This window comes from Muscardinus avellanarius (genome assembly GCF_963383645.1).
Source record: "Muscardinus avellanarius genome assembly, chromosome: 2".
NCBI lineage: Eukaryota > Metazoa > Chordata > Mammalia > Rodentia > Gliridae > Muscardinus > Muscardinus avellanarius.
Genome location: NC_137787.1, coordinates 76,985,967 through 77,000,542, shown reverse-complemented (window position 1 = coordinate 77,000,542; position 14,576 = coordinate 76,985,967). Strand labels below are relative to the sequence as shown.

The following is a 14,576-nucleotide window of genomic DNA, read 5'->3' as shown; positions in this document are numbered from 1 at the left end:
TTAATCCTAGAGTAACACATCTTCTTTATAAATTTAATAAGCACTCCCAAAACATTTGAGTATGTTTTTTCTTGATTTCAGAAAAACGGAAGTTTAAAAAGTAAAAATTTCTCAAATTCTTACCCCGCAGAAATAGTTGATAGCTCTTTGCTTTTTTATCTTCTGGATTTCTTTCTAAGCATAGTGTGTGTGTGTGTGTGTGTGTGTGTGTGTGTGTGTGTGTGTGTGTGCACGCGCGCGCGCGCGCTCACCAAAATGGCATCACAGCTGTTCTGCCATATAGCGCAGTGTTTAGGAGTACTAATTTCGGAATCAGACTATCTTGGGTTTGATCCTAGCATTTCTACTTGCCAGCATATGTTTTATCTGTAAGGTAATGATATACCTACTCATAAGGTTGTTGCAAATAATGAAAAAGAGATAATATACGTGATGTAGAAACAATATATTTGAAGAGATTAATCTAGCATTTACTAAATGCTTAGTAATTAGCCTGTTCTTTCTGTGTTTCACACCAGCCCCCTACAGCATGCTTTCCTATTTGGATGGAGGCAGGGAGGCATGCAGACACAGAGTTGTTGTTTTGTTTTTGTTTGGTTTGGTGCTAGAGATTGAACCCAGAGACATTCTACCTCCGGCCTACATCCCCAGCCTGATTTTATCTTTTATTTGGGAATAGTCTCACCAAGTTGCTGAGTTTGGCTTCTGACCTGTGATCTTTTTGTCTCAGCCTCCCAAGTACTTTGATTACAGGCACCACCATGCCTGGTAATATAGATACGTTTTTATGGAAAAAATACAAATATTATACACCAAGAAAAATACTATAGCTAAAGTTTTATTGGTTTTTTTATCTTACATATGAAAAAACTTTTTAAGTTGGGCATGGTGGCACACTCCAATGATCCCAGTACTTGAGAGGCTGAGACAGGAGGATTGCAAGTTCCATGATAGCCTCTGCAGCTAGTGAGACTCATTAACCTAAGCAAAAGCAAAATAACCAGAACAAAAGCAAATAAGGCTTGGGATGTACCTTGAATGTGGAGTGCCCCTGGGCTTAATCCATAGTACCACGAATAATATGTTTATATATTTTTCTATGCTTTTATTTGTGTATTTTAGTATATCATAATGTAAATCAAGTTGACAGTGACATCTGGCTTGTAAGATCTTATATTTTTATGTAAAGTTCTACATTATTATTTAAATGTTATAAGGCAATATTGAATCCAAACCTGATTTTATTAACTTTTATGTCTATTGAAATACCTATTGGCTTTTGAAAATAAAGAAAATAAACAAACTTAGTAACAGCCTTTTGGAGTTTTTAAAATGTATATGTTTTTTGTTTTGTTTTGTTTTTAATTTAAAATGTATTTATTTTTTTATTGGTGCGTTGTAGTCATACATCTTAATGGGATGATAGACTTATGGAGACACACATGCACACATCACCCAATTAGCTCTTACCTGATCCCCACCCCAGTCCCTCCCCATCCCTCCTTCCCATGCTTGGCTTAGTGACTGACTTTGATAGGTTTAAGTACATCATGTGCTTTAGAGAGTTTCCCTCTTCCCCATCCTATCCCCTCAGTTAGGTCACCTTATTTGCTCCTCTACAGGATCTCCTTCATCTAGAGTTCCTCCTGTTACCCGCTTCTCCCTAGCTTTTGCATATTAGGGAAAACATTCGATTTCTTATTTTTTTGTGACTGACTAATCACACTTATATAATTTTTATATTATTATGTATATATCAGGTATAGAAGTACCATGAATGTCATACTTAGTTGTACTATTTTATTTTGTCTTACTTAAGGAAATTTTTAAGTCACTGTATCATTTGCCTTAATTCCTAAGTAAAACTGTCTCCCAAATTGATTGATGGTAAAGTACTATTTAAAAATTAACTTAGAGAAATAATTTTAAATTCTGTTTGCAGTTTTACACCTTTATATAATTGAATGTGAAAATTAAAATGCTTATATGCAAAACAAGTGAATTCACAGTTAAATCTCATGACAAAGAAAATTAATGTTCCATTTTTTGCTTCTTTTCTATAGCTCAACTGAGAAGTCATTTCCTTGGAGATCAACAGGTATGTTCATTTTATTATTAAAAAATGTTTATATAAATGCCGGGTGTAGTGACTTATGTTTATAATCCCTGCGCTTGGGAGGCGGAGACAGGATGATCAGGCAGGTTCAAAGCCCCTCACTGGCTTAAGAAACCCTGTTTCCAAATAAAATATAAAATAGGTCTGGGAGTGTAGCCCGGAAGTAGAAGGGTTCCATCCCCAGTACCACCAAAAAATATATTTTTTTAATTTTTTAATATATTTAATAGGCACAAATATTTATATCTTTTACATAGACACTTTGATTAAAAGTAGTACTCTTTAATGTGTTTGATTTTTTAACAATATTGAAAATGTATCAACTAAAAAGTTAAAAGCATTGGATAGCAACATTTTTAATATTAACCCTACATTGGAAAAAGTTTTATTTTTTTTTTTTTAGCATCAGGATGCAGGGCTGACTCAAGTACAGGTTTATTATATAATCTGAGAAAGATGGCTAGTCATTTATACAAATCAGGTCTTTTCACAATGTTTCTCATATACTCAGAGAAGAGTTGTTTGAAATATTCATTTCTTTCCTTTCTCCATTCTTTTCTTTCTTTTTGCACTAACGATTGAACCCAGAGGCATTCTACCTCTAGCTACACCCACAGCCCTATTTTATTTTTTATTTTGAAACAGGATCTTGCTAAGGTGCTGAGCCTGGCCTTGAGCCCCCAGTCTCCCAAGTACTGGGATTACAGATTACAGGTGTGCCCCACCGTGAGGGTGAACATCTGTAGTTCCTAATGTTGTCTAAATATAGTCTGGTAGTGTGTGTGTGTGTGGGGGGGGTTCTGAGGGTTGAACTCAGGGGTGTTCTGCCTTTGATATACATCTCCAGCCCTTTTTTTATTCTTTATTTTGAAATGGGGTCTCACTGAGTTGTGGAGGGCCTCACAAAGTAGCTGAGGCTGGCCACAAACCCACAATCATCCTGTCTCAGCCTCCCAAGGACTGGGATTACAAGTTTGCACTACCACCTGCCACCCCTGGTCTAGTCTAGCAATTTTTAGTATAGTCTCTTAATCTTTTCTTTTTACCTAAATTCACTGCATATGAAGGATATCTTGCACTAAAGAGCCACTACTGCAAATATGTCTTCATTCTCAGTTTTCATTCAGTAAGCTTTCATCAAGCACCCACATCATGTGCTGGGTACCATGCACCCCATGTGGCAGAGAGTGATAGCACAATGAGAGCTTGTCCCTCCACCCACCCTTTCAGTGTCAGTGATGATGCCAACCGTGTTATAGATGCAGGAATAAACCTTAATATCTAAACACTTTGGCACTCTTCAAAGAGGGCTTGAACTGAGGGAAACTTAGGTCACCAAATTCCTGTATCTAATTTTATCTGCATTTGCTAGCAGGATTCTTGTGTTTATAGTGTGTACAAGGCACTCTGCCCTTTCACAAAGAAGCTATTACCAAGGAATGTAGAGTTTACTAAAACTGTTTAGGAGCTGTAGATGGGTGAAAAGCTACCTAAAAATAAGAGTGATGTTCAGTGCAAAGAACACACCATGAAATAGTATGTGGTTGACTGACACGTATTCCATTGGGGATATTGTTACAAATGGACAGCCTGTGAGATAACTCTGCAGAGAACATGGGTGTGGAGGCCTCCTGGCCTTCATAGGTGGTCAGACTATAGAGAGAACATTGTCACTGGACAGTTTAAGAGACTTTAGAAATGTCAGGTGGGAACATTAACAATTGGTTCTGGTGGTGGTAAGATGTGCAAAGGCTAGAGGACTGATTGGGTCAAATGACAGATATTTGTAAGACCTGGGCACTTTGACTCAGTGTCATGAGCAGACACTGGAAATTCTTCATGCAAAATCCTCATGATGTAAATACTCCTGAGGAGAAATAGAACTGTAAACAGGAGGAAGGGGAAATTTGTGTCAAGAAGGCCAACTAGAAGCTTATTACAGAGGTTGGTGTGTGGGAGCATGTAGAGTCTGTGATTGCTAAGGATTTAGAGGCCATTTGGCATGGAGCAGGTAGGCAGTGGGAAGATGGGGGTGCCCTGAAACACCTGTGAGAGTCAGAAAAGAGATCCACTCATAGGGTTGTTCTGGCTTCCAGGGTTAGGTGTGCAATGAAAGGAGAAAAAAGAATATTCAGTGAGCTTTGGAAATGTGATCCCCAGAGAAAGCCCTTGATCAGACATGAAGCAACATACTTCTTTCTCTTAAACTCATATATGCCTGTGTCATGCTTTATTATCCAGTTCAGACACGGGGACCATAATACCGTGGATAAGGAACAACTGAGTTGGAGAGCAAGGCAGGAACTTAGGAAAGCTGCTAATGTGGGGACAAAGCTGATGCTTTTTATTCTGGGGAGGTAACAAGGGAATGGCCTGAACTCTGACTGCCTGGCAAGGGAGCCAACTGAGGAGCAGCGCTGTCTCCTGGCTCCATAACAGCTTGTGGCATTGCCGTTACGCAGGCAGGAACCGTCTCTGCCATGTCCACCAAAGTATCCTACGGACCTGTCCAAGGAGAGCCCAGGTAACTCACCCCGGAGTGAGTGAATCAATTACTACAGTGCGGTGTACCTGGTCAGAGGAATGCTTGAATGTGCAAACACTGGCTTCACGACTAAGTTGTAAGCCCCTCTCCCTCAATACCTAGAAACTGCCAAATATTAAGGAAAAAAATACCCAGTGACTAGATGGGTTGAATATTTTAATTTAGTTACAAAGTATATATTTTGAGAAAATATATAGGAAATGTCACCAGTTTTTAAAACTCCCAAGAACTTTTTTGATTCTTTACTTGGCTTACCATGCACTTGAAACCTTTACAGCCTAACAGTACAGTAACCCACAGAGTTGCACATCTTTATTGTGAATTTGAAGTACTCAAGGTGAACTTAATTTTATTGTTTCCCTTATTGCTTTTGCTTTCTTTGTATTATATACCTTTATTGAATATAATTCATATCATACTATATACCCATTTAAACTGCACACGTCACTGCTTGAACAGAGTTATGCATCTATTAGCACAGTAAATTTTAAACATTTAATTACCTTTAAAAGAAACCACATACTAATTAGCAGCAACATTCTCTGCCCAACTTACCAGTCTTAAGTATTCTAGTGTCTTCCTTTATGGTTGGGCCTACTCTGGGCATTTCAGGTAAACGGAATCATACTACCCGTAGCACTTTGTGACTGGCTTCTTCAGTTATATGTTTTCAGTTATTCCCCCTGTTGTAGCATATATCAATGATTCATTCCTTTTTGTGGCTAATATTAACTTGAATGGGTAAAACACATTTTCTTTACCCATTCATCCTGTGGTGGACATTTAGATTGCTTTTCCTTTTAGCTATAACAGGTAATGCTGTTATGAATGTTGATTCACAGTTTTTGGACATATGGTTTCATTTCTCTAAGTATATACTTCACAGTAGAATCGCTAGTCATGTGGTAATTCTGTGTTTAATCTTTTAAGCAACTACCTGATTAGGTTCCAGAATGGCTATACCATTTGATATTTTACATATTCTAGTGACATATAAGGATTCTGATTTCTCTCCAACACTTGTTACTTTCTTTTTAATTACAACCTTCCTAGTAGATGTGAAATGGTATTTTCTTGTGGTTTTGATTTACATTTCCTGACAATTAATATATCTTCTTTTACCTTTTAAAAATAATTTTTTCTAACTATAAGGGTAAAATATGTACCCATCAGAAGATATTTAGAAAATACAGGAAGTATAAAAACAATTACTTACACTCAACTTCATCAGTTAAGTGTGCATGTGTGTTATACAAAATTTATTTTTTTCCTTTTAAGCAAAATTGAGAACATACTATATTTGTATATTGAACATATATATGCCAAATTGAGAGCATGTTATATATACATAGTTTTATTTGCTGCTTTCTTCATATAGTATTATATCATAATATGAAATTAACCTTAATACTGCATAACTAATTCATCCCAGAAATACTTCATTAGAACCTCAAACAACTATATTCACTTAAATAGGTGCAAAATACTTTAAAGAAAAATTATAAGTATATACCATATTTATATATGTGCCTATTATTGGGCATTTACCTTGTTTCTGAGTTTTCATTATTATAGATAATCGTGGTAAACATCACTGTGTCCCTCTATATAAAAAAAAAAAAATGTAAACTACCCCTTTTGATTTCACTCAGGCTAGAATTTTTTTCTCCTTTGAATATGTGGTATTTGGGATTTAATCCAGAGGCTATGCCCCCAGTCCTATCACTTTTATTATTTCCTCCTCCTCCTCCTCCTCCTCCTCCTCCTTTTTTTTTTTTTTTTTTTTCTTTCTGTGGTACTGGAGATGAAATCCAGGGGCATTCTACCTTCAAGTTACACCTTCAGCCCTATTTTTTGTTCTTCGTTTTGAAACAGGGTCTCACTGAATTGCAAAGGGCCTCACTAAGTAGCTGAGGCTTGCCACAAACCCTGATCATCCTGTCTCAGCCTTCCAAATGCTGGGTTTACAAGGTTGTGCCACCACACCTATTTCATTTTTATTTTTTGAAACAGGGTTTCATTAACTTAATGAGAGACAGTCTCACTACTTGTTGAGACTGTCCTCAAACCTTCAGTCATCCTGTCTCGCCTCCTAAGTACTATGATTATAGGCATGAACCATCACACCCAGCTCTTCAGGCTAGAATATTAAGAATTATTTTTAGGGCATGTGAATATTCTTAAGACTTTTGCTATATGTAACCAAGTTGTGTTCCTTAAAATAGTATTAATTTTCCTTCCTTCCAGGTATATGAGATTGATAACTTTTATAGTTCTATGTTAGTTAAGTAATTTCTGTTTCTAAGTATCTAAAAATATATAAGTATATATAAATATCTAAAGAATGTAAAGGGGTCCTATAGATTGTTTTTTTCTAAGTATCTAAAAAATATAAAAGATTTCTATAGACTATCCTTTTTTTTTTTCTATTGCAGTGTTAGTGTTTGGTGGGTAAGGGTTTTTTGTTGTTCAATAACTATTCCTATTAGTCATGGTTTGATTGGGGAAACAGAACCCAGCCAGGCAGTTCAATATGGGAAATTTGATGCAAAGATTTTAGTGTTGTGAAAGTGTGGGCTGGAAGGTTTGTGGGATTTAGCAGTATGATTTGACGCCCAGGAGACTAATGAAGCCTGGGAGCTGTCACCATCCCCAGGACTGAGGTCTGAAAAGTCCTACAGCCAGAGCAGAGTTGGGGTGGCAGGAGGGCAGGGGAGCATTAGGTGGAACCAGGAAGGAGACGTGGCCCCATCAGAAACCTACCTAAAGCCTGGCGTGGTGGCACAGGCTTATAATCCCAGTACTTGGGAGGCTGAGACAGGGGGATTGCAGGTTTGTGGACATCCTCAGCAAGTAGTGAGACTCTCATAAATCTAAAGAGACCCTGTTTTTAAATAAAACTAAAATAGGGCTGGGGATTTAGCTCAGAGGTAGAATGTTCCTGATTTAATCCCCAGTACCGCAAAAGAAAGAAAGAAAGAAAGAAAGAAAGAAAGAAAGAGAGAGAGAGAGAGAGAGAGAGAGAGAGAGAGAGAGAGAGAGGAGGGAGGGAGGGAGGGAGGGAGGGAGGGAGGGAGGGAGGGAAAAGAAAGAAACGAGGAGCCGGAGAAACATCTGGCTTCTCCACATAGTGGTCTTCCTTCTCACAGTAGCCTGTGCACTGGTGGGATGAGCTGGAGAAGGCAGTTTTGTTTTGTACACCAAAACTACAGAAGGCACCATGTGTACTTATGTATTGATTTACAGTGCAGATAATAAGCTTCAGCTGTGAAGATGCTGATACCCCCATACACTGATTAATCTGCACGCACTTGACCACCATATTTAGGATTTTTGTCATAGCCAAGTGGCAAATATGCCATTATGTGCTTAGTATTTTTTAAAATCATATTTTTTAACTTTTAAAAACTTTTACCACTCTATTATATTGTGCAATCAGCTTACTAATGTAAATATATATGCATATATATGCATATATATATGATACAAGTTTTAAATATATATGTGTGTATATATTTATATATACACATGTGCAAGCATGTGGTACTGGGGATAAAACCCAGGGGCATTCTACCTCCAAGCTACACCCTATTTATTCTTTATTTTGAAACAAAGTCTTGTTAAGTTGCAGAGGGCCTCACTAAGTTGCTCAGGCTGGGAATGCACCTTTGATCCTCCTGTCTCATCCTCCCAAGTACTGAGATTACAAGTGTGCACCACCACACCTGGCTTTAACTATGTTTTAAATTAAATATGTAGCAGTATTTTAGTGCTAGGGAAATACAGCTTCAACAGTTCATCTGTGCTCACCACAGGTGTGTCTGATCCTCATCTAGTTACTACCTAGTTTCTTATTTTTCTCAAAGAACAATCTCCAGAACCTAGGAATCACATTTATTATTATTTTCTCTTTAAGGGAGGGGAGAGAGTATTAGCTTCCAGACACAGGAATCACAACTTGCATTTTCTAAAATTTTATATACATTAATATTAGTTGTGTTTTTGTTAAATTTGCCTGATTTTCAGCCATACTTAATGACATATAAATTGTAACCACGACAATAAACTGTAGTTACAGGATAGACAAATTGAATATTGATAGAATAAAATCTGGTATCTTTCGTGTTTCTTTTTCTAGACATGCCTTTTACAAGTTTGAGTGTAATTTAATACTTGGGATGAAATAACAGTTTTGCTGCTAGAGTAAAACTCTGCACATGCAGAGATACAGAATGTAATATGAAAATAATCTGGGTTTAAACTTGGTAGTCCTGATGAGTTAGGGTTGGCTTAAAAGTGAAAAATATTGAAGGAGGTACTCAGTCTACTCTGGCTTTGGCTAGCTTTTGACAAAAGCCATGTCTTTATTTATTTTCTTAGTTTCCTCTGTAAGAAGATTATACAAAAGGAATTAGAACTGGAAGTCTGTTCTTGTTCTTGTTGTTCTTCATAGTTTGAACATTTGCTTGTAGACAATTTCCCCCTTTTCTTCCTTTTTTAAGGCTTTACAAATTTGATTTGAAAAGCTTAGCTTTTTAGCCAAGCTCTCTTGCCTTTCAGCAAGAAGGTTGAATTGTTAGTAGGGTATGGCTTCGATAGCAGCCTGGCAAGATCCCTGCCTACTCAGGTAAACGTCTTCCACATGTTACCTCTGTTGAAACACTGAAAGCTGAGCCCAGCTGCTGAGTTGTTTTTAAATAGCTAACACTGCAACATCATTTTCTGAGGAAGAGTTAGGATGCCCTAGGCAGACAAGATTTCCATTTCTTTTATAATTCAATTCAAAAGAATCCAATATCTATCTATCTCTCTCTCTCTCTCTCTCTCTCTCTCTCTCTCTCTCTCTCTGTGTGTGTGTGTGTGTGTGTGTGTGTGTGTGTGTGTGTGTGTAGTTGGTTAATTTTTATCCTGTAATAGGGAAGGTAGGATGTTTGAAAATAAAAAATTCAAAGTTTTTTTTTTTTTTAGTATGGGAGCTGAAAAAGATATGTCTTAAAGAATAAGGAAAAGCTGCCATATCTACAAAGCACTTTTATTCTTTCAGGTCTTTATTACTTACCTAGAAGAAATAAAATTGTTTTGTAGCATTTGCGCTTTATTATTATCTTGCCATTTGCCCTCTCCCTTCATTATTCTAAATTTTCTAGCTTGCCAGTGTTACATATTTACACTCTAAAACACAAATGCACACGTTTTAGCCATCTCTGAGGAGGAATGTTGACTGGTCCCTCAGCTTGGTCTTTTCCTTAGAATCTCACTTCTGATAACCTTCTATATTCTTTTCAAACAAATTCAGAAGGAATATCTTATGTTCCTTTCTGCTTCTGTTTTACTAGTGTGTCATTGCATTGTTCACTTTCTCATATCTCTTAACATGTTGTATATTTGTTCCTTCAAAATTTGAGGTTGTGTGTGTGTGTGTGTGTGTGTGTGTGTGTGTGTGTGTGTGTTGCTGAGGATGGAACCCAGGGGCCTTCTACCTCCAGGCTACACTCTCAGACCTATTTTATATTTTATTTGGAAACAGGGTCTCACTAAGTTGCTGAGAGCCTCAGTAAGTAGCTGAGGCTGGCTTCGAACCTGTGTGATCCTTCTGTCTCAGCCTCCCAAGTACTGAGATTATAAGCATGCGCCACCACACCAAGCTTGAGGTAGACTTTAAGAAAGCATATAATGAAATAGGAAATAAAGAGAATCACAAAAATATATGTTAAAATAATATTTACGCCGGGCGTGGTGGCGCACGCTTGTAATCCCCGCGCTTGGGAGGCAGAGACAGGAGGATCGCGCAGGTTCGAAGCCAGCCGCGCGTGCTGGCTTAGGAGACCCTGTTTCCAAATATAAAATGTAAAATAGGTCTGGGAGTGTAGCCCGGAGGTAGAAGGGCTTCCAGGAACCCCAGTACCACCAAAAAAAAAATAATAATAATAATATTTACAAGCCTGAGGAAAATGAGAAAATGCAGATATATTCAACTATAATTCTTCATGATGGATAATACCATGTGGAATATCTTTCATGAAGAGAAAGCCTTGTATTTAGCACTTTTTCAGGGTTAAAAAAAAACCAATTCAATCATAAAAATAGCTATAACAGTATATGCTAACCATCAGAAAGAAGCTATGTGTTGAAGCCAAAGATTTGAGTCCTCTTGTCAAAGTGATCATTGGATGTTACTTAAATCCTCCAGCCACATCCTGTGAAGTGATATTTGCTACAAGTCACAATTTCACAGATTTTTTCTCTTCCAGAAAAAAAAATTACTAGCATCTGGGAGGTTGCCAATTTGAGTACTTCTGTGTGAAATGCAGGGGTGGGGAATCAGAATCTCCCTCTTCGTTCTGTACATTAGACCAGGAGCTTTCCACACAGCAGAGCTGGAAGGCACTGGGCTGTTTCTCTCAGCCAGCCAGTCAATCAAGCCCATAGTTTTTAACATGCCTAGTCCCTAGGAGAAGAATGTGTTTAAGAAATTGATGAATGTTAAGTGATGAGGCATTGGTGCTCATAGGCAAGAAACGCAAGAGGGTAACAAAGATTAGAGTATGTAATAAAGCAACAAAGATAATGAAAGTGGGGGAAATTTCTGGTTGGCCCAGAAGGCATTAGGGGCTAATAGATTTAGTTGAAACAGCAAGAAATCATTTCCAGTTCCTTGTAGTAAGTTTTGAAGTATAACAGAATAGAAGGAAAGGGAAAAAATTGTAATAAAATTGGATTTTCTTTTTTTGTATTGGAAATTCAATCCAGGGGTATTCTACCTCTCAGCTATACCCTAGCCCTATTTTATTTTTATTTTTAAACAGGACCTCAGTAGATTTATGAGAGTCTCACTACTTGTTGAGTCCGTTGGTGAACTTGCAATCCTTCTGCCTCTTGGCCTCCTAAGTACTGGAATTAGAGGTGTGAGCCACCATGCCAGGGTAGGAATTTTAATCTAATTAAATAATTTGCCTTTACAGTGCTACATTTATTCATTGTGTAACATTTATTAAAATGCTCTGATTTTAACATGTTGTCTCATTTAAGTTTTTATAGTGTGGTTTATACTAGTAGTTAATGTATACTGCTAAATTTAAGACTATAAGGATAGTTTTTCCATTTTGTTTGCATACTTCAATTTTGTTTCTAAAATGTATATAAGTTTCTGCCATGAGGGTGAGCTTTAAAAAAAAAAAGCACAAATAAAAGATAAATGAGAGAACAGCCTTAAGTCAATTTATCTTTCTCTTTTCCTCCATCTGGAGCAAGTAATTTGCAATACAAAAAAGCATCAGCACATCATGAGATAAAACATGAACTTAAATGGGAACACTTTATGCCTCAGTGGAAACCTACTGGGTTTATAAAGGAGATACAGTAGGAAATGATGTTATATTCTACATATTCATAAAGAGACCATTAGCTCTGCAGTCATGTATAAAGGACAATTGTATTGAAGATTTTGGATGATATGATTTATTATGGCTATAATCTATACAAATGACAAAATTTCATATATTTTCTCCTGTTTCTCTTCTATCAAGAGGATACGTATTTCTTTTAAAACCAACCTTGAGTCCAAGTTTTCCAAGCCTCCCTTATATCGTGTAGTTCTGTCTCAGTCATGCTGTAAGTGCAGTGGTGTAGATTCCAGGTTTCTTTCTGTAATGGTGATGCTTACATTGTTAGCATTATATTATGAAAATATAGCATTTTTTAAATTAAAAGCCTAGAAGCATTTGGAGTAAAAGACACAACTTCGCTTCATTCTTACACCTTCTTATACCATGACCTTACTCCTCCCTCATGATAGTAAACACACACACAGTGCATAAGAGAAAATCTGGAATGAAATGTAAGCCATGAGCTCTGTGTACACTTGTGTTTGTATATATGTCCAATCATATTTGGGTTTGGTTTTATACAAATGAGCATATAATAGAGGTTTTTCCTTAACAACATTGTAAAACCAAATGTTTCTGTGAAACTATACAAAGATATGTTTCCTTCTTTTTAATGGCTGAGAAGGATCTATTTTTATTGAAGTTTTATATGTAATAAGTCACTTATAAGTGGACATTTGGGTTTTTTTTTTTTGTTTTTTGTTTTTTGGGGTTTTTTTTTTTTTTTTTTTCGATTTTTCACGTTGCCAAACAATGGGAGAGATTTTCCTGCACATCTGAGTCACTGTCAGATAGACTTCTATAAGTAGAACTGCTTGGGCAAGAGTGCTGCTAAATAGTGTCCATTTGTCCACCAAAAACACAGGTAATTTATTCCCCTACTGATACCAACTGGTACTCCTATCTTTGCTTTCTCTGTTACCAGAGTACCAAATGTAAAACTTGATGAATATTTAACATAAGTTATTAAGGATTTGTTTCAAATTCTTCTATATCATTAGGTTTGTGAACAGATAAAACAGGACAAAATTACTTTAGGAAGACATTAATATTGGTTAAACCATTATATTCCATGAAATAAATATTAATAATGATTTAATATTTCATGGAAGGGTCAGGCTGCTCTACTAGACCACTTATTTGATTAGCTGTTATACGGAGACTGGAAATCATCCTGAAACTAGAGTTCAATAAAATTGAAATCACAATGTTTCCTGACAGTTTTGCCTTCTTCTGTCTTTCTATGTGACTAAAAAGAATCAGATACACATTTCTGCCAACAAAAATGTAATAGCCTCTACCAAAACAAGCAAAAAACAAACTTCTTTACCACCATTGAAGGTCCTTAGAGCACCAACATCTCACTTCAGAGGTTCCCAAACTTTTCTGCACAGTAGAGCCTCCTATGGAACTTTTTTTTTTTTTTTTTTTTTTTTTTTTTGGTTACTGGGGATGGAACCCAGGGCCATTGTACCTCCAAGCTACACCCCAGCCCTATTTTTTATTTATTTATTTTTGTTTGTTTATTCATTTATTTATTTATTTTTGAAACAGGGTCTTACTGAGTTGTGAAGGACCTCGCTAAATAACTGATACTGGCTGCGAATGTGATCCTCCGGTCTCAGCCTCCCGAATGGTTGAACCCTATGGAGCTTTTAAACTCATGTCGCTCAGCCCTCAACGCACACAATTAAATGCAGATGTTTGGGGTGGGAAGTAGGCATCAGTCATTTTAATCCACAGGTGATTAAAAATACAGATTTTGGGAACCACTGACTTATTTTAAAAATCTAGTCAAAGGAAGAATTAAAAGTCCATCTTGTATATATCAGAATACCCAAATAACCCAGCTATTACTGTTTAAAATATTCCAAACCTGGCATGGTGGTGCATACTAATACTCCCAGTGACTAGCTAGGCTGAGGCAGGGAGAGCACAATTTTAAGGCCTGACTGAGAAACTTAAGGAGATCCTGTCTCAAAATAAATAAGTGGGCATGGTGGCATACCCCTGCAATCCCAGTCCTTGGAATGCTGAGAGAGCAGGATCACAGGTGTGAGACCAGCCTGGGCAATTTAGCAATGCTCTCAGTATTGTTGACCCTAGTGAACCCTGTTTTAAAAATAATAATTGTGGGGGAGAGGTTGGGGATGTGGCTTGGAGATAGAATGCCTTGAGTTCAATCTGCAGTAGCACAAAAAAAGTAGAAAACATAAAAATAAAAAGGGCTGGGATACAGCTCAGTAGTGGAATGCCCCTGGGTTCAATTCTAGTATCTCATAGATAGATGGATGGATAGATAGATACATAGACAGACAGACAGACAGACAGACAGACAGACAGACAGACAGACAGACAAAAAAATCCTGAAAGTGTAGAAAGAATAATAAAATTAGAAAAACCATCAATTCTTAAGCCCTAAAGAAGTCATTAATTCAAGCAAAGACTGCATTAAAACCTGTAGCTTTTCAACCCCTGCTACACATTAGAATCACCTCATGATTTTTTTTTTAATCCCAGTACTCTGGCT

The 14,576-nt window shown here is 37.0% G+C and overlaps 1 protein-coding gene across 4 annotated transcripts in view; it reads left to right on the top strand.

The window, feature by feature from the left end:
• The window catches only part of PKP4 (plakophilin 4), a gene marked incomplete at its 5' end in the record, with an annotated part of 192,032 nt that overhangs the window by 94,282 nt on the left and 83,174 nt on the right, over window positions 1-14,576 (top strand). For all 4 annotated transcript variants that reach the window (XM_080689592.1, XM_080689590.1, XM_080689591.1 and 1 more), the window contains one exon: window positions 2,064-2,098. In XM_080689592.1, coding sequence (XP_080545718.1) covers window positions 2,064-2,098 — 35 coding nt within the window. The remainder of the gene's footprint in view (window positions 1-2,063; window positions 2,099-14,576) is intronic.